At 48.6% G+C, this 24,606-nt stretch overlaps 2 protein-coding genes across 2 annotated transcripts in view; both read left to right on the forward strand.

Moving 5' to 3' along the window:
* Positions 1 to 2,119: 2,119 nt before the first annotated feature.
* PSMA1 (proteasome 20S subunit alpha 1) lies at positions 2,120 to 15,123 on the forward strand. Its single transcript, XM_029061437.2, has 10 exons — positions 2,120 to 2,297; positions 5,874 to 5,918; positions 7,570 to 7,671; positions 8,215 to 8,318; positions 9,261 to 9,349; positions 10,615 to 10,685; positions 11,005 to 11,134; positions 12,270 to 12,349; positions 13,249 to 13,359; positions 14,748 to 15,123. The coding sequence occupies exons 1-10, from the start codon at positions 2,295 to 2,297 to the stop codon at positions 14,802 to 14,804; spliced, it is 792 nt and encodes a 263-aa protein (XP_028917270.1). The 5' UTR covers positions 2,120 to 2,294; the 3' UTR covers positions 14,805 to 15,123.
* A 6,731-nt stretch (positions 15,124 to 21,854) lies between these two features.
* The window catches only part of COPB1 (COPI coat complex subunit beta 1), a 30,635-nt gene continuing 27,883 nt past the window's right edge, over positions 21,855 to 24,606 (forward strand). The window contains exon 1 of the mRNA XM_001507606.6: positions 21,855 to 21,956. The gene's annotated coding sequence lies outside the window, so the exon portion shown is untranslated. The remainder of the gene's footprint in view (positions 21,957 to 24,606) is intronic.

Below are 24,606 nucleotides of genomic sequence, written 5' to 3' on the forward strand. Positions count from 1 at the left end.
TGCTCTACCCCCTTCTCCCCCCTACAGCGTTTGTATATATTTGCACATATTCATTGCTCTATTTATTTTTATTAATGACGTGTCGGTATCTATCATTCTATTTTATCTTGATGGTATTGACGCCTGACTCCTTGTTTTGCTTTGCTGTCTCCCCACCCTCTAGCCTGTGAGCCCGTTATTGGGCAGGGGGATGGTCTCTCTCTGTTGCTGCATTGTGCTTTCCCAGCTCTGCCACTTGTCAGCTGTGTGACTGTGGGCAAGTCACTTCACTTCTCTGGGCCTCAGTTCCCTCATCTGTAAAATGAGGATGAAGACTGTGAGCCTCATGTGGGACAACCTGGTTACCCTCTCTCTACCCCAGTGCTTAGAACAGTGTTCTAGACATAGTAAGCGCTTAACAAATACCAACATTATTATTATTATTATTTCCCAAGGGCTTAGGACAGTGCTCTGCACACAGTAAACACTCAATAAATACAATTGAATGAATGAATGAATGAATGAACGAAGAAACGAATGGATGAATGAACGAACGAATGAATGAATGAACGAACAAATGAACGAGTGAATGAATGGCTGGATGAACGGACGGATGAATGAATGAACGGACGAATGAATGAACGGACGAACGAATGAACGGATGGATGGATGGATGGATGGATGGATGGATGGATGGATGGATGGATGGATGGATGGATGGATGGATGAATGAATGGAAGAATGAATGGATGAATGAATGGATGAACGGATGAATGAACGGATGAATGAATAAAAGTATGTACGAATGAACGATGAATGAATGAATGCATGAATGAATGAACGCACGAACGGATGGATGAATGAATGGATGGATAAATGAACGAACGGATGAATGAATGGATGTATGAATGAACGGATGAATGAATGAACGCACGAACGGATGGATGAATGAATGGATGGATAAATGAACGAACGGATGAATGAATGGATGTATGAATGAACGGATGAATGAATGGAAGAATGAATGAATGAACGGATGAATGAATGGTAGAATGAATGAATGAACGGATGAATGAATGAAAGTATGTATGAATGAACGATGACCGAACGAACGAACGCATGAGTGAATGAGCGGATGAATGAATGAATGAGAAGACGAATGAACGAATGGCTCAATGAATGAACGGATGAATGGATGAATGAATGAACGGACGAACGGATGAATGAATGAACAGACGGATGAATGAATGAACGTACGAACGAATGGGTGAATGAATGGATGCATGAATGGATGAATGAATGGATGAATGAGTAATAACAATAATAATAATGTTGGCATTTGTTAAGTGCATACTATGTGCAGAGCTCTGTTCTAAGCGCTGGGGTAGACACAGGGGAATCAGGTTGCCCCACGTGAGGCTCACAGTCTTCATCCCCATTTTCCAGATGAGGTCACTGAGGCCCAGAGAAGTGAAGTGACTGGCCCACAGTCCCACAGCTGACAAGTGGCCGAGCTGGGATTCAAACCCATGACCTCTGACTCCCAAGCCCGGGCTCTTTCCACTGAGCCACGCTGCTTCTCTAACAAATAGAGTAATAAATAATATATTCAAATATGCACCGTGCTGAGGGGAGGGGAAGGGGGAAGAGCAGAGGATGGGAGAAGGGGGAAATGGGGAGGGGAGGAGGAGCAGAGGGGGAAAGGGGGGGGGGGGCTAGTGTTTATGGTTTGCAGAGCACTGTAATAATAATGTTGGTGTTTGTTAAGCGCTTACTAGGTGCCGAGCACTGTTCTAAGCGCTGGGGTAGACACAGGGGAATCAGGTTGCCCCACGTGAGGCTAACAGTCTTCATCCCCATTTTCCAGATGAGGCAACGGAGGCCCAGAGAAGTGAAGTGACTCGCCCGAAGTCCCACAGCTGGCAAGTGGCCGAGCCGGGAGTCGAACCCGTGACCTCGGACTCCCAAGCCCAGGCTCTATTCCACGGAGCCACGCTGCATGAATGAATGAGTGGATGGATGAATGAATGAACGGATGGACGAATGAGGGAACGAATGGGGGGCTGAGGGCGGGGCGGGGGCGGGGTGGGCCGCGATCGATGCGCTCTGTTTTGGCCGTTGCTGTCTGCGCGGTGTCTCTGGGGCGGCCCCGCAGGCCCGCTCAGTCGCTTGCCGATCAGGCCGGGCCTCCTCCGCTTCCGCCTCCGCCCCCGCCCCCGCCCTCGCTCGCAGGCCTCGCCCCGACCCCGGGCCCGCGCCACAACCTCCGCACGCCGCTCCGCACCGCGCCCCGCACCGAGCTCCGCTCCGCGACCATGGTGCGCCGGGGGACGGGGGCGGGGGCCGGGGCGGGGGCCGGGCCGTGATTCAGCAGGTCGGGGGGGGGGGGGGGATGGGGATGGGGACCTGGGCCCCGCTGACGGGTCAGAGGTCACAGGTCAGAGGGGGGTCGGGCGGGCGGGCGGCCTTGGGGTCCGGCCTGCGTCCTCCGCCCCGACCCGGCCCGCTCCTTTCCCTTTCCCTTTCCCTTTCCCTTTCCCCTGCAGGCTGGGCCCCGCTGGGCCCCCACTGTCCGCTGTCTTTGGGCCCCCATCCCAGTGTCCGGGCTCCCGATGTCCGCCCTGTCCGGACCCCCAATATCCAGGCTCCCAATGTCCGTCCTCTCCGGGCCCCCAGTGTTCGGGCCCCCATTGTTGAGGCCCCCCGTGTCCGCTTTCCTTGGACCCCCAACCCACCGTCCAGACCCCCAGTGTCCGCCCTCCCTGGGCCCCCAATATCCAGGCCCCCAATCTCTGTTCTCTCTGGACCCCCGATGTCCGCTCTCTCTGAGTCCCCAATGTCCAGGTCGTCGTCCTCTCCCCCCCCCCCGCCGATGTCCGCTTTCTTTGAGCCCCCGACCCAGTGTCCGGACCCCCGATGTCCGCTTTCCCTGAGCCCCCAGTGTCCCGACCCCCAGTGTCCCGACCCCCAGTGTCCAGACCCCCAGTGTCCGCCCTCTGGGCCCCCAATGTCCAGGCCCCCGCCGTCCGGACCCGCACCCTTTTCCCCCTCTCTGCCAGTCCCGCCCGCACCCTTCCCCCTTCCCCCCACTAATGCTTATCATCATCATCGTCGTCATCATCATCATCATCATCATCGTGCTATTTCTTAACCGCTTACTATGTGCCAGGCGTTGTACTACTAGCTGGGGTGGATATTTGTTGCCAAATTGTACCTTTCAAGCGCTTAGTCCAGTTCTCCGCACGCAGTTAGCACTCAGTAAATACAACTGAATGAAGACAAATCTGGTTAGACACGGGCCCGGCCCCACGGGGGACTCCCAGTCTCAATCCCCATTTTACCGATGAGGAAACCGAGGCGCAGAGAATAATAATAGTCATGGTGATGGCATTTGTTAAGTGCTTACTATGTGCAAAGCACTGTTCTAAGCACTCGGGGGATACAAGGTGATCAGGTTGTCCCACGTGGGGCTCACAGTCTTCATCCCCATTTTGCAGATGAGGGAACTGAGGCACAGAGAAGTGAAGTGGCTTACCCAGAGTCACACGGCTGACACGTGGCAGAGCCGGGATTAGAACCCACGTCCTCTGACTTCCAAGCCCGGGCTCTTTCCACTGAGCCACGCTGCTTCTCGTTTATTTAAATTGATGTCTGTCCACCTCCCATCCCCCCAGGACTGTAGGCAGGGATTGTCCCTCTTTGTTCCTCTATCGTAACAATAATGATGATGATGCCGGTATTTCTGCAGCACTGTCGTAAGCGCTGGGAGAGGTACGAGGTAATCAGGTTGTCCCGTGTGGGGCTCAGTCTTAAATCCCCATTTTACAGATGAGGTAACTGAGGCACAGAGAAGTGGAAGTGGCTCACCCAAGGTCACACAGCAGACAGGTGACGGAGCTGGGATTAGAACCCACGACCTCAGAGTCCCAAGCCCGGGCTCTATCAACTAAGCTATGTTGCTACTCTCCCAAGTGCTTAGTTCAGTGCTCTGCACACAGTAAGCGCTCAGTAAATACAACTGAATGAACAAAGGGCCCCGGTCTCCCACTGCACCTCCCCCTTCCCCGCCCCCCCGGTCCCCAATGTGCACCGTCATCCTCCCAGGAAACGCTTCTCTGGGCCTCATTCATTCATTCAGTCTTATTTATTGAGTGCTTACTTTGTGCAGAGCACTGTACTAAGTGCTTGGAAAGTACAAAACGGCAATAATAATAATGATGGCATTTGTTAAACACTTACTATGTGCCGAGCACTGTTCTAAGCATTGGGACGGGGGGGGGAGATACAAGGCTATCGGGTAATCCTCGACTACCTTGTATTCAGGTTGTCCCGACTGGGGCTCATAGTCTTAATCCCCATTGTATAGGTGAGGTAACTGAGGCACAGAAAAGTTAAATGATTTGCCCAAGGCCACGCAGCTGACAAGTGGCCGAGCCGGGATTAGAACCCGTGACCTCTGACTCCCAAGCCGGGCTCTTTCCCCTGAGAGAGGCAATCCCTGCCCACAGCGGGCTGGCAGTTACGAGGGATGGAGAGAGACATCAAAACGAGTAAACAGCCATCAATATAAATAAGTAGAAGTATAGATATATACATGAAGTGCTGCGGGCTTCACTTACCTCATCTGTAAAATGGGGACCGAGACACTTATTTACAAGAAGCAGCGTGGTCTAGTGGATAGAGCCTGGGCTGGGAGTCAAGGACCTGGGTTTTAATCCCAGCTCTGCCACCGTCTGCTCGGTGACCGCGGGCAGGTCATTTCCTTAGCATCCTTGAGCGAGTCAGGCGGTGAACAGGTGACGGTTGAGCTGCTTCAGGGTTCCCTCCCCGTTAATGTCGTCCTCTCTTTTGCCTTGCCAGTGGACACTCAGGACAGTGTACTGAAGCCCCCTCAATACTGACACTTCTCTAACCCCTCCAGGGTTCTCTCCTTGCCCTCCCCATCGTTATTTTCGAATTTGCGCCTTCCCAGAAAAACGTTTGTAGAATAGAGCCCTCTACCTGGGCTGTTAAATAATAATAAGGTAATAATAAGGTAATAAGGTAATTGTGATGTCTGTTAAGCGCTTACTATATGCCAAGCACTGTGCCAAGCGTCGGGTTCAATACAGGATAATCAGGACTCACACTGTAGGAGGGAGAACAGGTATTAAATCTCCATTTTGCCGATGAGCTGAGACCCAGAGAAGGGAAGCGACGTGCCCAAAATCACACAGCAGACAAGTGGCAGAGCCGGGATTAAAGCCCACGTCCTCTGACTTCCAGGCCCGAGTTGGTTCCACTGGGCCATGCTGCTTTGTGGAGAGTGTATGGTAGATTCAAACAAATATCCACGGAAATGTTGTTCTCGATCATAATCGATGTATTCGTTAAGGGTTTACTGTGTACTGAAGTAGATTCAGTAGCATCAGATCAGAAACCGCCCCTGTCCTACCCGGAACTAGGTCTTAGAAGGAGGGAAAAGAGATATTTAAACCTCACGTTGCGGATGAGAAAATGATTCCCAGAGGAGCTAAGTGACTCGCCCAAAGTCACACAGCAGACAAGTAGCGGAGCTGGGATTAGAACCCAGATCTCCCAGTGCCCAGTTCTGGGCATTTAACACCAGGCCACGTTATTTCTCAGTGTTGGATTAAAATTTAAAAGATGATCTGTCAGGGGAGAGGAGTTTAATTGCAGAACCTCAGCGGTCACCGTGAGCCCTTCGGTCTGTGCTGGGGATTTGTCCCCACTACTATCCTAGTGTAACAGCAGGATGACATGTTTAATGACCAGTGATAAAAACTGAGCTAGACTGTGGAAACCAATTTGAGCGATTCTTAAGATAAGCAGAACCCTTTTAAAGGCGTAAAAGTAAAAGCGGTGTCCAACGGTTGTATCTCTTTTCATTTTAGTTTCGTAACCAGTATGACAATGATGTCACCGTTTGGAGCCCTCAGGTAAGAGAACACTTCATTTCATGCTATTAAAAAATTTCCATTATTTCCTCTGCCGTTACGAGCATTATACTTGCAAAACATTTCCCGTGGTCTGAAATGGGACAGTAAGATCTCAGTGGAAAAAGCAGAATTCAGTGAACGGGTCTCCCTCATACATTATTGTACTAGAGCTTGTAAAAGTGTCAACATTATGTTCTACTACTACAGAGGTGGAGCTCTACAAAAAAATTAAGACACCATCCCCTTCTCTTCCTTAAGCATCAATTAATCAGTGACTGGTATTTATTTGAGCATCTGCTGTTTGCAGGGTATTTGCCGTCTGTCACCCCTGCTATACAGTAAAATCCTTGAGCGCAGGAATAATATCTAGTAACTCCTGAGCCCTCCCATAGACTCAGTTGAGCGCTCTACACACAGTAGTTGCCCAATCAATGCTATTGATCACTGTTCTAAGCACTTGGGAGACTCGACCAGTAACTTTCAAAGGACTTACCGTCTCAAAAGGATCGGTAGTGGTGCTTTTGTTTTCACTCTTCTTCTCATTAACTTGTATCTTAGCCCAGTGCTTAGAACGGTGCTTGACATAATAGTGAGCTCTTAGTGAAGACCAGAGAAATTATTATTTTTGTAAAATCCTTCCTTTTCCAAGAGGGCTTCCCAGACTAAGCCCACATTCGTTCTGTCATGTCTATTGAGCGTTTACTGAGTGCATTTGTCCGTATCTCTCAAGCACCTTACTCTTCTCCCCGCCCCCATAGCACTTAGGTACGTATCCATCTGTAATTGATTTTCAACTTCTACCCCCCACCCAGTCTGTAAGCTCCTTGTACCTACCAACTCGAATGTGTTGTACTCTCCCAAGTGCTTAGTACAGTGTTCTGCACACAGTAATCGCTGAATAAATGCTATTGATAGATTGCTTGATAGATACCCAGTTTGTTTTCCTCACCTCTCCCGTGATGTTATAAATTCCGAGAGGACAGGGACTATGTCTTTCCATCCATGATACAGTGCCCCCCACTTGGAATTCATGCAGTTGTTACTGGCGGAGGAGATGAGGTGAATGGGAAAGCGCAAAGTAAGTAATGCATGCTCATAGCAGGAAAGCAAGCACTTTAGGATAAGAGAAGTGGAAGGCGGTGTTTTTAAAAAGGCCCCCTACCTCTCCCACTGTCAGGCTGCTCGGAGCAGAGCTCCGTTCTCCAGGGCCGACATTATTGAGCCGCCATAAGCCCTTCCCTCTCTTCCCCTCCACCCATCTCTCAGCGAGGCATGGACTTGAGAGTCAGCAGATCTGGGACTTGTGCTGGAGGAAAGAACCCCAGCAAACTCCTGTGAATCCATCTTAATAATAATAATTATAGTATTTAAGCACTTACTATGTGCCAGGCACAGTACTAAGCCCCGGGGTGGATGCAAACAGACGCGGTTGGACGCAGTCCCTGTCCCACATGGGGCTCACAGTCTTAATCCCCATTTTACAGACGAGGTCACTGAAGGCCCAGAGAAGTGAAGTCGGTCACCCGGCAGACAAGTGGCGTAGCTGGGATTAGAACCCAAGTCCTGCTGCCTCCCAAGCCCGTGCTTTATCCACTAGGCCACGCTGCCTCTCCCATCTTGAATGATCCACTTCTCTTTCTTGGTTGTGCAGGGGCGAATTCATCAAATCGAATATGCCATGGAAGCTGTAAAGCAAGGATCAGCTACCGTAGGGCTGAAATCGAAAACTCATGCGGTTCTTGTTGCTTTAAAGGTAAGCAAAGTAAAACGTTGGATTTTCTGAAAGTTCCTGAAAAAGATTGGCTCGAATTTTGAATTGGTTGGGAGGGATCCTGTATGGAGCCCCCTGCACCATTTTAGCCTGTTAAAGCGAGACAGTGACTTGCCCAAGGTCACGCAACAGACAAGAGGTGGAAACCCATAAAATGTCTTGTGGGCGTACACTCTGCTCTTTTGGCTTCCTTCTATTTTAGTTTTTTCTTCAGTCTCTCTATCACCTAGTTTCCCTTGTGTATCTCTCTTCCACCCATGTCAGTGACTCATCGGGAGAAGTCCTTTTATTTGAGTGCTATTGATCTAGAGAGGTATATTGGCCTTTCAGTAAAAATTAAGAACTTTCTTGTCAGAACATTTTTTAAAATGTAGACAAGTTCATTTTTATGGCTTGTTTGTTTTACACGGTGATGTCTATATTTGGGACTCTTCATTTTAGTAGACCCTAACTGCCTTTTTGAAAAAATGAGGACTTAATTTTTTTCATTTTTTTTTTTTTAAACTTTTTTTGTGTTTGTCATAGAGAGCGCAGTCTGAACTGGCAGCTCACCAGAAAAAAATTCTCCATGTTGACAACCATATTGGCATCTCGATTGCTGGACTCACAGCTGATGCTAGATTGTTGTGGTGAGTTTGACATGTTTCTTAGTGCCCAAAACAGTGGAATACCCAGGCACAAATGTGTGTACACCCACACGTATACACACACAAAAAAGAACTGAATTCAGAGACCTATTGAAACCCCCTTACATACAGAAACAGAGATCTCAAGCTGGAGCACATCGAAGGACACAGGCACTTGAACATTGGAGACAGAGCACTACAGCCAGTCAGTGGGATTTGTTGAGCACTCGCTGTGTACAGAGCACTGTACTAAACGCTTGGGAGAGATGATTGCCAAAAAGTTGGTAGACGTGATCCCTGCCCATAGAGAGTTTAAGGTCTAGAGGGAACAGCAAGAGAAAATTGGACAAAGCTGGGGAACCAGACAGGGAAAATAATGTAAAGTAATGGTGATGCATCAAAGCTGGGCAGTGGCTGGGATTTTTTTCTGTCTTTGCAGATGGGGAGTCGTTTGAATGAAACTATTGTTCATATTTTCTATTGTGATTAGTGTGACTCTCCTTTTCCCCCTAAAGCCAGGGGGGACCCTTATCTAATCACCTGAAGAGAAGCCCAAAGGCAAAATGAAATTATGGCAATATTCATTAATTCATTCAACAGTATTTATTGAGCACCTACTATGTGCAGAGCACTGTACTAAGTGCTTGGAATATACAATTTGGTAACAGAGACGATCCCTGCCCAGTAACGGGCTCACAGTCTAAATGGGGGGACAGCAGAGCAAAACAGAACGAAACAAAACAAGACAACATCATCAAATAAATAGAATCATGGAGATATACACCTCATTAAAGTAAATAGGGTAATAAATAATATAACAAATAAACACAGTGCTGAGGGGAAGGGGGACGAGCAGAGGGCGGGAGAGGGGAGTGTTCCAAATTGGGGTGACCATCTTGTGGTGAGCGACTTGTAAGATACGTATTTGGTTGTTTCTTTCCAAAGCAATTTTATGCGCCAAGAGTGTCTGGATTCCAGATTTGTGTTCGACAGGCCACTTCCAGTGTCGCGTCTGGTGTCTCTCATTGGAAGCAGTATCCTTTCTGGTTTTGCCCTTGCTGGCTCGAATTCAGTGGAAGCCTTTAATCCCAAATTTGGGTGTGGACCTCTGGTTGGAAACACAGCTGGTTTGAGCTGAAGATTTGGGGGCGCCCAAAGTGGGACCAAGCGAGGGGAGGAGAGGAGGGAGAAAGAGGACAGGAAAGGTAGGGAAGAGATTTTAGATCTGCCCCCGTCCAGCCGAGCAGTGCTGTCACTTGGCGCCTTCGAGCCACGAGCGGGTGTGCCCAGCATCTCTGAAAATGGGTCGACTGGTCACATCAGCGGCCTCCATCTGTGGTACCGAAGGCCAGGAAAGTCGTGGAGCCAGAGGGTGATGACGGCGGGGGCCGTGGCCCAAAGCGGGACCCCGTAAGGTCCTCCAAAATCATAATGATCCCAACTCAAGGGGACCCCGGTCACCTGACTTGGCAGAGGATATATATATGTTTTTGACCTGAAAAAATGAGCAAAAAAACCATGAAAGGCCCCTTGCCACAGGGGTACCCAAGCTTCCCCTTTCCCAAATCCTGTTTCTGGGGCCTGGGCTGTGAGGGAGGTTGTGGCCTCTCTGCTCGTGGAGCCTTTTGAACCTTGCACAGTCCCTCCTGAATTGGGGTGGGGGCAGGGAACAACATCAGCTGCCCCCTGCTCTCTCTCCTTCACTGCTGGAGACAGTGACCCTCTGTCGTGGAGGTGTAATTAAGGAGTACAGTACCAGAAGAAAAGATTCTCTCTGGGGTCGGGGGCAGGTGGAGGGTATAATGTTTGGAAGAAACTCCAAGATGTTTGATTTTCAAACCCCACCCCCAAGACGATTTTGTTTTCAACCTCGAGTACATGAGGTTTTCCGTTTTCCAGCTATTCCTGTTTGGAGCGTTTTCTTCCATGCTTCTGGCTCCGTTTGAGCTGTTCAGCAAGCAAGAACAAAGACTCCCTTATTTCTGGATCCCAGGAAAGCTGGGTCTGGACAAAGCACGTTTTTTAGGGTATCCCTGCCTTGGTGACAGAAACAAGACAGAGTCAGACTCTTATCTGAGAAGCAGTGATACTAAGAAAATAAATAAAGCTTTTACTTGGATTATCAACCAATCAGTGATATTTATTGAGCGCTTACCGTGTGCAGAGCATTGTACTAAGCGCATGGGCGAGTAGAACAGTATTAGTAGACACGTTCTCTTCCCCTTATGAGCTTGTGGCATTTTGAGAACCACAGCAGGCATCTGTTTATTTTTGAGAGAGCCTCTTTAACTATTTGAAGAAACCCAGATACCGACGCAGCGTTATGGCAGGAGGCCATATGGTGTTGGACTGCTCATTGCTGGTTACGATGTAAGTAGAAAATGTCTTTCTCCTTTTCATCTCAAAGAAAAGTAAAGTTAGGTGAAATATTCTGTGCAGCCGCTATCGTAATAACTTTGAAATTTTGCTTTATCCTAAAAAGATATTCTGTGCCTAAGTGATTCTGTTTTTGTGTAAGAGAGACTTTATTTTTTATGTTAAATATAAAATTGATGTTTGTGAATGGTAGACCTTCCCAAATAAGTACCTAAATACAATTTTAAAGTGTGTGAAAACAGGGTTGGGCGGAACTGCTCCTCTGGTTTATTTGAATTTAAACCGTCCGCGTGTTCTTTGTGTTTGTTTGCAGGACATGGGCCCTCATATCTTCCAGACTTGTCCATCTGCTAACTATTTTGACTGTCGAGCCATGTCCATCGGAGCTCGTTCTCAATCAGCTCGCACTTACTTGGAGAGACGGATGTCGGAGTTTGCCGACTGTGAGTACCGCCTGCTCTTTTTCTTCTTTCTGGGACGAGTGAGCATTCCCTCCTTACCGAAAGTTTTAAAAATCAAAATCCAATTGTCTCCCGTCTTTCTACTGCCCCGGCACTCCCTTACCCTTCTTGCCGTTGCTAGAGGCACATGGCGCACTTCCCTCCAAGAGTCTCTTGCAGTGAAAGCATTCAAGGGCCCTGCAAACTCCAATTTTTGTAAGACGGTAATAAAATGAAGCTATGGGAAGGGAAAGAAGAAAGAAGAAGATGTGGCCTTATTCCAGACCAGCTTCAGAATGGAGTGCCTCACTGGAGAGAGAAAGGAACAAGAGAAGGGAGACCCAGTGAGGAAGGAGGATGTGGTTGGCCGACCTTCTTAAAAATATTTTCTTGCCAGACATCTGTGTTACCCCAGGTTGACATGACTTGTCTTGATGCAGATTTTCATCCTGTTTTGAAAAGTTTTTTCCCTCCCAACTTACCAAATATTCAAACAGTTAAAGAAAAGCAAATCTACGCTATATGCTATATATAACATGCGTTTTCAAAACGCATTTTGGCTACACCAGCACTAGGGAATTTTCCTATCTTGCTGGCGGTATGCCAAGGTGACGGAAGAAATTGCACGGCCGCATTAGTTGGGGGACTAAATGGGTGAAAGCTGCAGCGTGAGGTTTTGCAAGAAAGCAGCCCCTGTGTTTTAAGAACTGGATGAGTTGTCTGATTTCTGTTAGCTCGTTGCGTTGTATGTGTCCAACCTGATTTGCTTATATCCACCCCAGCACTGTGCCCTTAACAAATACCATTAGTATTATTGTGCTCTCCCAAGCGCTTAGTTATAGTGCTCTGCATATAAATATGCTTGACTTGGTGACCAAAATTGGGGTTAATCTCTCATTTTCATATAAAGATTATAGTGAACCGAGAAAGTCTCGATTATCTTGTCAGTGAAATGGTAAGAGTCATTGTCACTAAGCTTTAGTTTCTGGAATAGCTACTCCTGGGTAGCTTTTTAAAATATATATATATATATATATTACTACCTTTCCTATAGCTTCTCTAATAGGTGGATACAAAAGATTTAAAACTTGTGCATGTTTAAGAGAAAAAGTCATCCTTCGGGTTTTTCCCCGAGCAGGCAATCTGAATGAGTTGGTCAAACACGGTCTGCGTGCTTTGAGAGAGACACTTCCTGCGGAACAGGATCTCACAACCAAGGTAAATCTCACAATTCCCCAGCGCCGCCGCTGCCGATCCTCAGACCCCTGAAACGAGCGCTGCCCCGAGCCCCCCGGGGAACGGCGGCCTGCCCTCCGTCCGCCTCCCCGGGGAGCTGGGCACCAGCAAACCCCATTCGTGGCACCCCCACCCCGGGTAAAATCCAGGGCGAAGGGCCTTGGAAATCCACTCTGTAACTTGATCCAAAAAAAACCCCAGAAAGCCACCACCCCGTCCACGTTTGGGTCCAAGCCCTGGAACGGTAGAACACAGATCCTTGCTTTCCTGGGGCTCAAGTGATTAGGGCCCCTCAGCCAAAGGTGGCAGGTGAGTCCTCCTTTTTCGGTACAATGTCGCTGATTTTTCTCTTCTACTCCCTCTCATTTTCTTCTTTGTGCAGGAGTTTTCCTAGCATCACACTGTCAGAGCTTTTGGGAGATTTGGAAGCTTTACACCTGCTAACAGCCATTGTATTTCTCTTTCCAGTTAACAAAGGTTAAACGTTTCAGTATCACAAGCCCCTGATTGGCACATCACCTAATCGGTTAAATCAGTCTTTGAGACTTGAAGGTTGAGGAAACCGATAGCCATTCAGGCTAATGGAGCTTGCTAAAAAATGAAATTGTCAGGTTTTCAGTTTTTGTACCACAGTGTGTAATACCTCTTTCCAACACCCCCTCCTTATTCCGAAAGACATAACCTAGAAAGCCTGACAGAGAATTTCCTTCCATCCTCCCTCCCTTCCTCCCTCCCTCGATGAATCTTGTCACGGTTCATCCTGTTTGTCACTGCCTCTGGATAGAGTAGTTAGCGTATTTCCCACGTGAAAGTTATGCATGGTAATAGTTGAGCCATGGATCGCCCTTAGCCTTTGCTTGTTTTTAAATTGTGCTTCGCAGAATGTGTCCATTGGAATTGTTGGAAAGGACTTGGAGTTCACGATCTACGATGATGATGACGTGTCGCCCTTCCTGGAGGGTCTCGAAGAAAGGCCGCAGAGAAAAGTCCAGGTAGGTCCTATGAGTCGGAGGGTGTTAGGGACTTCATAAAGCCACCCCTCCTCTAGTTCAGATTGGGATCTTGTTTAAACAAACTCAGTGTACTACCAATTGAGAAGCAGTGTGGCCTAGTGGATAGAGCCCGGGCCTGGGAGTCAGAGGACCTGGGTTCTAATCCTGGCTCTACCACTCGCCTGCTGTGTGACCTTGGGCAGGTCACGTAGCTTCTCTGTGCCTCGCTTATCTGTAAAATGGGGATTAAGACTGAGCAGCCCACATAGGATGTGAACTGTGTCCAACCTGACTAGTTTGTATCTACCCCAGTGCTTAGTACAGTGCCTGGCATATAGTAAGTGCTTAACAAATACCATATTTTTCAAAATCCAGTGTTTTTTGCCCTTCGGGATGATTTTTCCAAATACCTTGTCGATCAGGTAGTCGGCTTTGGAGTAGCAGCCTGCTTCCACTGCTTGTAGGAAAGGATGTGGCCTTTGGAGAGTTGTTTTTGTTAGCCGGTGAGAATCATGATAATCGGGATACTTGTTAAGTGCTTGCTTGCTTACCAAGTGGTGGGATAGATATAAGCAAATCAGGTCCCACGTGGAGCCCGTAGTCTAAATAGGAGAGGGAATTGAATCCCTGTTTTACAGGCGAGAAGATGGAGGCACAGAAAAGGTAAAGTGACTTGCCCAAGGTCACCTAAAAACAAGCGGTAGAGCCGGGGTTAAAGGACCTGGATTCTGACTCTAGGCCTGTACTGGTTCCACTAGGCTCACTGCCTCTCAAGGCTAGGCTAGGGTTTAAGGGAGGGAAAACAGTCACGGAGACAAGAGGGAAGCTTTCGCCCCAAGTTTGTCGGTAAAATATGTGGGGGCCATAAATCTGAGGCAGTAAGGCTTAATAAACGGCGAATCCAGTCCACTGAGTAAATTCATAGTGCCCCTGATAAGACCAGCGTATATTTTTGTGACCGAAAATCAGTTATTTGGGACTTACTCAAATGTAATCCTAAAAATCTGCACTCTGGTGTCGTTTGAACACTTGCGGTTCTCTGAGGGCTACTTTGATCTTAGATGACACTTCACGGCTGAGCATTTTCGCGTAACCGCACGATGTGGGTTTTTAAAGATGATGTTCCAAATGTCTCATATTCACATAGGCCAAGCGGGGGCCAGTGAATGTGTTCTCGAATTGGAGAGTAAAGGTCGATCGAGTAGGACCCGAGTGGACTGCAGTATTGCAGAGGTTAAAAGTCATATCAACACTGTTACTCTGTTATGAGCTGCTGAAAATTGTAGTTTTTAAAACAAATATCTCATGTAAAAAAACTATAAAACCTATCGGTTTCTAATGTGGTATCCTTTTTCCCTAGTGACTTAACGTATCGTTTTCTCCTTCAGCCTGCTCAACCGAGTGACGAACCTGCCGAAAAGGCCGAAGAGCCGATGGAGCATTAAACGTGTCTGAATGGTTTTAAGAACACACCTTAGCAAGACAGAGCAAATGCATGAGCACGAAAACACATCTGCCGGTCTTCTGATTATTCTAGCCTTGGGGATGAAAACATTCTGAGGGGATGAGCCCCGAAGTGGGATGTTCCAGGCAACCAAATCCAAAACAAGAGTCGACACGGTAATTGGGTACATTGTCTTTGAAAGGAAAGGTGTAATCATTTTCTAGGAAGTCTAGGGGGCACAGTGCTACCATTTTTATATGAAGATCATTTTGTCTTTATGATTTTTAAAGGCAACTGTGGAATAAAATTATTTCACCCGACATGCCGGTTGATTATTTTTCTCCCGCTTCAGTCTAAAATAAAATAACCCATTTAGCATTTGATCATTTTTCATGTTAACTCTATTTAAAATTGATTAGGTGTGTTTTAAATGCAATTCTCACTCCCATACAAGCTACCAGTGGTATCGCACTTAAAGTTCCCTCCACAGAGTCAGTGCCATTAAATACCATTGATTGGTTAGTCACTCTAATCAAGCCTAATGGAACAGTATCTAAGGGAATTCACTCCATTATGTCACCAGCCAGAGGGCAGAGACGGGGCTGAGAGAAGAGGGACACATGTGGACGAGGTCAGGCACGAATGCATATTCTACTTTTCCATTCGTTTGGAAACCTGGCTTCATTTGAAGTGCAAGCCGAGAGGATATCATGTATCGCGGAAAAGACCGTCGGAGACGGACGTCTACTGGCTGATGAGGAAGAAAATCTGAACACAGTTCTTGAGAACTGGATTTTTTTCTGGTTGTCAGTTTCCTCCTTGTGCTGTGTGGTCTCCTCTAAGTGGAGCGGGGGGCCTCTACAAGCAGAGGTGGACGTTAATATAAATAAGTAGATAAATCGAGAAGCAGCGTGGCTCAGTGGAAAGAGCCCGGGCTTGGGAGTCAGAGGTTGTGGGTTCTAATCCCGGCTCTGCCACCTGCCAGCTGTGTGACTGTGGGCGAGTCACTTCCCTTCTCTGGGCCTCAGTTCCCTCATCTGTAAAATGGGGATGAAGACTGTGAGCCTCACGTGGGACAACCTGATTATCCTGTATCTACCCCAGCGCTTAGAACAGTGCTCTGCACATAGTAAGCGCTTAACAAATACCAACATTATTATTAAATAAATTACAGATATATTCATTTGTGCTGTGGGGATTGGAGGGAGGATGAATGAAGGAGTGAGTAAAAGTGGTGCAGAAGGGAATGAGAGGAGAGGAGGGTTTAGTCAGAGAAGTCTTCTTGGAGGAGATGTGCCTTCAATAAGGCTTTGAAGTGGGGGAGAGCAATTTGATATGGGGGGGGGGGGGAAGTTTTCCAGGCCGGAAGTAGGATGTGGACCAGAGGTCTGCGGCGAGATAGACGAGATGGAGGTACAGTGAGAAGGTGAGCATTAGAGGAACAAAGTGTGCGGCCTGGGTTGTAGTAGGACGGTAGCGAGGTGAGGTAGGAGGGGGCGAGGTGATTAAGTGCTTTAAAGCCAAGGGTGAGGAGTTTTTCTTTGATACGGAGGTACCAGTGGTTGTCGTGGAATAAAAAAGTACCACATTCCCTGCCCTCAAGAAGGATACACTCCACCAAGGGAGACAGTCATAAAAATACAAGCCATTAAAGTGCTCAAAATGAGGGGCATGACGGTCATTACTCTTCATTTGTCATAACGAGAGTGGTCATTCTTCCATCTTATCAACATTTCTCTCCCTACAGCTACAGCATCAGATGCCTTTATCCGTCAGTAGCATCCATTGAGCCTGGGAAACCCTTGGGAAGCTACGCTAGGAGGAGAGTCGTCTAGTGGACGGAGCACAGGGCTAGAAGTCAGAAGGACTTGGATTCTAATCCTGGCTCTGGGATTTATCTGCTGAGTGACCTTGGGCAAGTCACTTTGCTTCTCTGTGCCTCAGTTATACCTCATCTGTAAAGTAGGGATTGAGACTGTGCATCCCATGTGGGACATGGAGTGTGTCCCATGTGATTAGCTTGTATCTTCCCCAGCACTTAATACAGTGGCCGGCACATTGTAAGCACTTAATAAATACCCTTTTAAAAAAACCAAGACACATTCCCTGCCCCCAAGGGGCTCAATCTAATGGAGACAGAAACAACAAATAGGGTGCATGGGATAATAATAATCATAACAATAGTGGTATTTGTTCAGCGCTTATTATGTGCCAGGCACTGTACTAACTGCTGGTATGGATACAAGCAAATCAGGTTGGAGGCAGTGCCTTGTCCCACATGGGGCTCAGAATCTTAATCTCCATTTTACAGATTTACATTTTACTTAGCTTCTCTGTGCCTCAGTTACCTCATCTGTAAAAAGGGGAGAAAAACTGTGAACCCCCCCCCCACATGGGACAACCCGATCACTTTGTATCTTCCCCAGTGCTTAGAACAGTGCTTCTGCATGTAGTGAGCGCTTAACAAATGCCATGATTATTATTATTAGTTGAGGTAACTGAGGCACTGAGAAGTAAAGTGACTTGCCTAAGGTCACACAGCAGACATGTGGCAGAGCCGGGATCAGAACCCACCACCTTCCGACTCCCGGGCCCGTGCTCTGTCCACTATTCCAGGCTGCTTCTCTAATGGGATAATAAGAGTGAAACGCTTCTTCCCCAGTGTTTTTACTTTAAATGCTCCACCTCTCTCTACCTCAGTCCCTGTTGAGTTATAATAATAATGATGGCATTTATTGAGCGCTTACTATGCGCCAAGCATTGTTCTAAGCGCTGGGGGGGTTACAAGGTCATCAGGCTATCCCACGTGGGGCTCACAGTCTTCATCCCCGTTTTACAGATGAGGTAACTGAGGCCCCGAGAAGTGAAGCGACTTGCCCAAAGTCACATAGCTGACGAGCGGCGGAGTCAGGATTAGAACCCATGACCTCTGACTCCCCAGCCCGGGCTCTTTCCACTGAGCCACACTGCTTCTGTGGCAGTATCTGTGTTCACAGACACCTGGGAAGAGAGAGGTTCTAGGGGCAATGGAGGAGTCAAGGGTCTTCCTGGAGGAAGCTCTCTACCTGAGAATGGATGACTGACTTCCCCAAAATAATCTGCATGACATAATAATAATGATGGCATTTGTTAAGCGCTTACTATGCGCAAAGCAGTGTTCTAAGCGCTGGGGGGATACAAGGTGATCAGGTTGTCCCACGTAGGGTTCACAGTTTTAATCCCCATTTTACAGATGAAGTAACTGAGGCACAGAGAAGTCCAAAGTCACATAGCTGATGAGCGGCATGTCTGTCTCCTCTAGATTGGGAGCTCACTGTGGGCGGGGAATGTGTCCCTTTGTTTTTGTAGTGTGCTCTCCCAAGCGCTTAGTACAGTGCTTTGCATACAGTAAGGGCTCAATAAACACGATCGAATGAATGATAACTTTGGGCAAAGTTGCCTATAGCAAATCAGATTTTTTGAGTAATAATGATGTGACGAGCACCGGGAGCCACACAACCTAATTAGATTGGACAAAGCGCCTGTTCCGCACAAGGCCCACGGTTTAAAGGGAAGAATTTATCCCCGTTTTATGGATGAGGAAACAGGCCCAGGCAGGTTGTGACTAGGCCAAGGTCACACAGCAGGCAAGTGGTGGAGCCCATGGGAGCTAGAAGCCAGATCTCCTGACACCCTATTCTATGTTCTTTCCACTTGCCAGTCATATTTATTGAGCATTTACTGTATGCAGTGCAATACACGAGGCACTTGGGAACATGCAATAGGAGAATATAATAGACACATTCCCTGCCCACAACAGTTTACAGTCTAGAGGGGGAGAAGACATTAATAGAAATCAATAAATTACGCTTCGTTCACGCTGCCTCACAAATTTTAAGAATAGGAATCCCAAGAAATGGTGCCATAGGAGCACTGCTATAAATGAGTTTTGGTTGACTCACCGTTGGAGACTGACAAAAAATTAAATTAGCAAATTAGAAGTTTCTTGTTTTTAGTTAATAATTTAAAGTTACTCACCGTAAGTGCTGTGGGGGTTGAGGGTGGGGCTAATATCAAATGTGCGAAGGTCACAGATCCAAGTGCAGAGACGCCTCAGAAGGGAGAGGGAGCGGGGGAAAAGAGAGTTTAATCGGGGGAGTCCTCTTGGAGGAGATGGGGCTTCAATCAGTCGTGCGGAGCACTGTACTGAGCGCTTGCGCGAGTACAGTGCGACAGAGTTGGTGGACGTGTTCCCTGCCCCCAGCAAGCTTACAGTCTAGAGGGACGGTGATTATTAAGAGACCTTAATAATGCTTTGAAGGTGGGGAGTGTGGTTGTCTGGAGTGAGATTGGGGCACAGTGAGCAAACTGGTGCTAGTGGAGCAGAGTGTGCCGGCCGGGCTGGGGTAGATCACTGGGGTGAGATAGGAGGGGGTGAGCTGATTAAGTGCTTTAAAGTCAGGGGTAAGGAGTTTCTAGAATGAAACTGTACCCAAACTGTGTCCCTTCGGATGTGAAGACGCAGCAGTTAATGATAATAACTATTAATGATAATAGTGGTATTTGTCAAGTGCTTACTATGTGTCGAGGCCAAGTGCTAGACTTCGTAGACTAGACTAGATATAAGAAGATCTCACCTGTCTCACCGCCGACCCCTCGCCCACCAAGTCCTGCCTCTGGCCTGGAACGCCAATCCTCCAGACGATGCCTCACCCCCGCCCCCCCTTAAAGCCTTATGGAAGCCCCCTCTCCTCCAAGAGGCCTTCCCTGACTAAGCCCCGCTTTTCCTCATCTCCCACTCCCTTCTGCGTCGCCCTGACTTGCTCCCTTTGCTCTTCCCCCCTCCCAGCCCCACCACGCGTATGTACATTTTATTTGGATTGATGTCTGTCTCCCCATCTCTGGACTGTAAGCTCCTTGTGGGCAAGGAATGTGACTATTATTGTACTACTAATAATAATGATGTTGGAATTTAAGCGCTTACTATATGCAGAGCACTGTTCTAAGCGCTGGGGGAGATACAGGGTCATCAGGTTGTCCCACGTGAGGCTCACAGTCTTCATCCCCATTTTACAGACGAGGTAACTGAGGCACCGAGACCTGCCCACAGTCACACAGCTGACAAGCGGCAGAGCCGGGATTCGAACCCATGACCTCTGACTCCCACTGAACCACGCTGCTTGTTATTGTTCATTCATTCATTCAATACTATTTATTGAGTGCTTTATTGTGCTCTCCTGAATGCTCAGTACTGTGCTCGGCACACAGTAAGCACTCAATAAATATGAATAAGTGAATGGATGGATGGAGAAGATCAGACACAGTCCCTTCCCACATTCATTCAATAGTATTTATTGAGTGCTTACTGTGTGCAGAGCACTGTACTAAGCGCTTGGAATGTACAATTCGGCAACAGATAGAGACAATCCCTGCCCAATGACGGGCTCACAGTCTAAACATAGAGCTCACAGATTAAGGGAGGGAGAATATATTTACGGATGATAAAACCGAGGCATAGGGAAGCTAAGTGACTTGCCTATAGTCAAACAGCAGGCAAGTAGCAGAGTCAAAATTAGAACTCTGATCTCCTGACTCCCAGCTCTTTCACTAGGCGATGCTCCTTCTTTGTATCAGCATAGAAGGGTAACTAAAGTAGGCAATTATTAGCACGTATTGTGGACAAAAGCTGAAGATGAAGCAGCGTGACTCAGTGGAAAGAGCCTGGGCTTGGGAGTCAGAGGTCATGGGTTCGAATCCTGGATCTGCCACTTGTCAGCTGTGTGACTGTGGACAAGTCACTTAACTTCTCTGTGCCTCGGTTCCTTTATCTATAAAATGGGGGTGAAGACTGTGAGCCTCACGTGGGACAACCTGAGTATCCTGTATCTACCCCAGCGCTTAGAACATTGCACCGCACATAGTAAGCGCTTAACAAATACCAACATTATTATTCCTGCTCTCAGAGGGGTGGGAGCCGGTGGTGGCGGCTTCAGTAATTTAGGAGAAGATATAGCCAACCTTACCTTTCAGTAATAATAGTAATAATAATTGTGCTTTTTGTTAAGTGAAGCGATGTAGCATGGCTCAGTGGAAAGAGCCCGGGCTTGGGAGTCAGAGGTCACGGGTTCTAATCCCCGCTCCGCTGCTTGTCAGCTGTCTGACCTTGGGCAAGTCACTTCACTTCTCCGTGCCTCAGTTACCTCATCTGTAAAATGGGAATGAAGACTGTGAGCCCCAGATGGGACAACCTGATTACCTTGTTTCCCCTCCAGTCCTTAGAACAGTGCTTGGCACATAGTAAGTGCTTAACAAATACCAACATTAGTATTATTAAGTGCTTACTATGTGTCAGGCATTGTACTAAATGCTGGGGTAGATACAAGAAGCGGGATGACAGTGGAAAGAGCCTGGGCTTGGGTGTCAGAGGTCTTGGGTTCTAATTCCGGCTCTGCCACTTGTCGGCTGTGTGACTGTGGGCAAGTCACTTCACTTCTGTGGGCCTCAGTGACCTCATCTGTAAAATGGGGAGGAAGACTGTGAGCCCCACGTGGGACAACCTGATCCCCCTGGATCTCCCCCAGTGCTTATTACAGGGCTCTGCACAGAGTAAGCGCTTAATAAATACCAACATTATTATTATTATAAGTGGTGGAGGGGGGATTAGACTGTGAGCCCGCTGTTAGGCAGGGATGGTCTTTGTGGCCGAATGGTCCGTTTCAAGCGCTTAATCGATAGGACTGAATGAATGAATGAAGCGGAATCCCGCCGCTTCGGCCTCCCACTGGCTCCCGCCCGCCTCGGCAGCGGCGGCCGAAGAGGCGGGCGCGCAGGCGCAGAGCGGAGGGGGCGTGGCCGTTGGCGGCCGCCGAAGGGGCGAGGACGGAGGAAGCGTGGTCTCTGGCGGCCGCCGTAGCAGCGGAGCCGGAAGAAGTGTGTCTCCGGGCGGCCGCCGTCGCCGCGGAACGGAGGAGGCGTGTCCGCTGGCGGCCGCCGTAGGGGCGAGGTGGCTCCAGCGGCCGCCCGACCCTTCCACGTCAGCTCCGACACGGAGCCGCCGCCGCCGCCCGGGACCCAGACGGACCGGGACCGGGAGCGGGAGCGGGACCGGGAGCGGGGCCGGAGCCGGGAGGACCGGAGCAGGCGGGACCCGCCCGTCCGCCGCCCCCCGCAACAGGTGAGCGGGCCCGAAGGCCCGACCCCTGACCTCTGACCCCTGACCCCCGGCCGGGACCCTCTTGGGCCTTTCACATCCCCCCCCCGGGCCAGGCCTCCCGCCGTCCCGGAACGCCCGCCCTCCTCACCTCACGCAAAATAACCCTCTTCAGAGCCCGACTGAGAGCTCACCTCCTCCCAGAGGCCTTCCCACACTGAGCCCCCCTTGCCCTCTGCTCCTTCCCCTCTCCCTTCCCCTCAGCACTCTGCTCATCTATATATTTTATTCCCCTATTTATTCTGCTAATGAGGTGTCCACCCCCTGGATTCTATTGATCGTGACTATGTTGTCTTGTTTTTGTCCGTCGGTCTCCCCCTGTTCAGACTGTGAGCCCGTCATTGGGCAGGGACTGTCTCTGTGGCCCAGTTGTCCATTCCAAGCGCTTAGTCCGGTGCTCTGCACATAGTAAGCGCTCACTAAATACTGTCTGAATGAGTGGATGAATTTATCGTAATGATGCTGGCTTGTTTTGTTTCGTTCTGTCTTGCTTTGCTCCCTGTCTCCCCCGATTAGACCGTGAGCCCGTCGGTGGGCAGGGATGGTCCCTATCTGTTGCCCAATTCCAAGCGCTTAGTACAGTGCCCCGCACAGAGCCCTACTGAGAGCTGCACTGACTCTCTTTTGCTTTGCTGCCCGTCTCCCCCTTTTAGACCGTGAGCCCGTCATTGGGCAGGGATTGTCTCTGTCTGTGGCCCAACTGTTCATTCCAAAAGCGTAGTCCAGTGCTCTGCACGTAGTAAGCGCTCAATAAATACGATAGAATGAATGGGAGCGGCCACCCCACTCATTCATTCATTCATTCACTCAGTCGTATTTCGTGGCTCAGTGGAAAGAGCCCGGGCTTGGGAGTCAGAGATCATGAGTTCGAATCCCGGCTCCGCCCCTTGTCAGCTGTGTGACTGTGGGCAAGTCACTTCACTTCCCGGGGCCTCAGTTCCCTCATCTGGAAAATGGGGATGAAGGCGGTGAGCCCCACGTGGGACAACCTGATTCCCCCGTCTCTACCCCAGCGCTTAGAACAGTGCTCTGCACATAGGAAGCGCTTAACAGATATCAACATCATTATTATTATTGAGCACTTACTGTGCACAGAGCACTGAACTAAGAGCAGGGGAGAAAACAGTAATAATGTTGCCATTTGTTAAGCGCTTACTAGGTGCAGAGCTCTGTTCAAAGCGCTGGGGTAGATACAGGGTCATCAGGTTGTCGCACGTGGGGCTCACAGTCTTAATCCCCGTTTTACAGATGAGGTAACTGAGGCCCAGAGAAGTGAAGTGACTTGCCCACAGTCCCACAGCTGACAAGTGGCAGAGCCGGGTTTCGAACCCATGACCTCTGACTCCCAAGCCTGGGCTCTTTCCACTGAGCCACCCTGCTTCTCTAGAACAACAGGGACAATCTCCCTGCCCGACAACGGGTAGAGCACGTTGATTCGCTCCCACAGTCGTACGGATTGAGCGCTTCCTGGGTGCTGAGCACTGTAGTAAGCGCTTTGAAGGGTCAGGAGAGGCAGCCGGTCAGTCGATCGCGTTTATTGGATTCGAATCCCGGCTCTGCCACTTCTCAGCTGTGTGACTGTGAGCAAGTCATTTGACTTCTCTGTGCCTCAGTTGCCTCATCTGTAAAATGGGGATTGACCGTGAGCCTCACATGGGACAACCTGAGTACCCTGTATCTGCCCCAGCGCTTAGAATGGTGCTCTGCACATAGTAAGCGCTTAACAAATGCCAACATTATTATTATTATTATTGAGCGCTTCCCTGACGTGGAGCACTGTAATAAGCACTTGGAAGGGTCAGGGGAGGCAGCCGGTCAGTCGATCATGTTTATTGAGCGTTTACTGGGTACAGAGCATTGTGCTAAGCTCTTGGAAGAATTGGGGGAGTCAGCCAGTCAGTCATTTATTGAGTGCTTACTGTGTGCAGAGCACTGTACTAAGCGCTTGTGAAAGTACACTACAACAATAAGTAGTGACATTTCCTGCCTTCAACGATGTTGATGGTCAGGGGAGTCAGCCAGTCAGGAGTATTTATTGAGCGCTTACCGTGTGCAGAGCACTCTATTAAGTGGTTGGGAGATCACTTGGGAAAATACAATGCAACTATAAATAGTAACATTCCCTGCCCACAACGATATTGATGGTCGGGGGGTCAGCCTGTCAGCCAGTCATAATTTATTGAGTGCTTAGTATGTGCAGAGCATTGTATTAAGCGCTTGGGAGAGTGCATTAAAACAATATAGTAGGCACATTCCCTGCTCTTAATGAGCTTATAGTCTAGAGGGAGTGAAATGCCTCTCAGTGGGAGGGTTGTCTTTTGGCTTTTGAAGGTAAAGCCTAAATTGAGCTTTCATTTTTAGCATCATCAGGCCCCAAATTAATTTGTTGTGATGAGACCTTTTTTTGCTCTAACCAGTCGGTAGTATTTATTGAGCACTTACGTGCAGAAAACTATCTGCCCTCCCCCCCCCCCCCCCCCCCCATGAATAAGAAAAATGAAACAGGGCTCTTTTGTTTTCATTGAACTATCTCTTTGGAATCTTACTTGAAGAGTTGGACGTGTTTGCCAAATCGTGTTTCATTTGACAGTAATTGATCATAATCCGACCTGAT

Source organism: Ornithorhynchus anatinus, chromosome 3 (assembly GCF_004115215.2).
Source record: "Ornithorhynchus anatinus isolate Pmale09 chromosome 3, mOrnAna1.pri.v4, whole genome shotgun sequence".
Lineage (NCBI taxonomy): Eukaryota > Metazoa > Chordata > Mammalia > Monotremata > Ornithorhynchidae > Ornithorhynchus > Ornithorhynchus anatinus.

Bases quoted from the DNA above. Each gene is read 5' to 3' on its own strand.
- PSMA1 (XM_029061437.2), top strand. The intron at 8,319-9,260 runs GTGAGTTTGACA...TTCTTTCCAAAG, and splicing joins GCTGATGCTAGATTGTTGTG to CAATTTTATGCGCCAAGAGT. The intron at 9,350-10,614 runs GTATCCTTTCTG...AACTATTTGAAG, and splicing joins GGTGTCTCTCATTGGAAGCA to AAACCCAGATACCGACGCAG.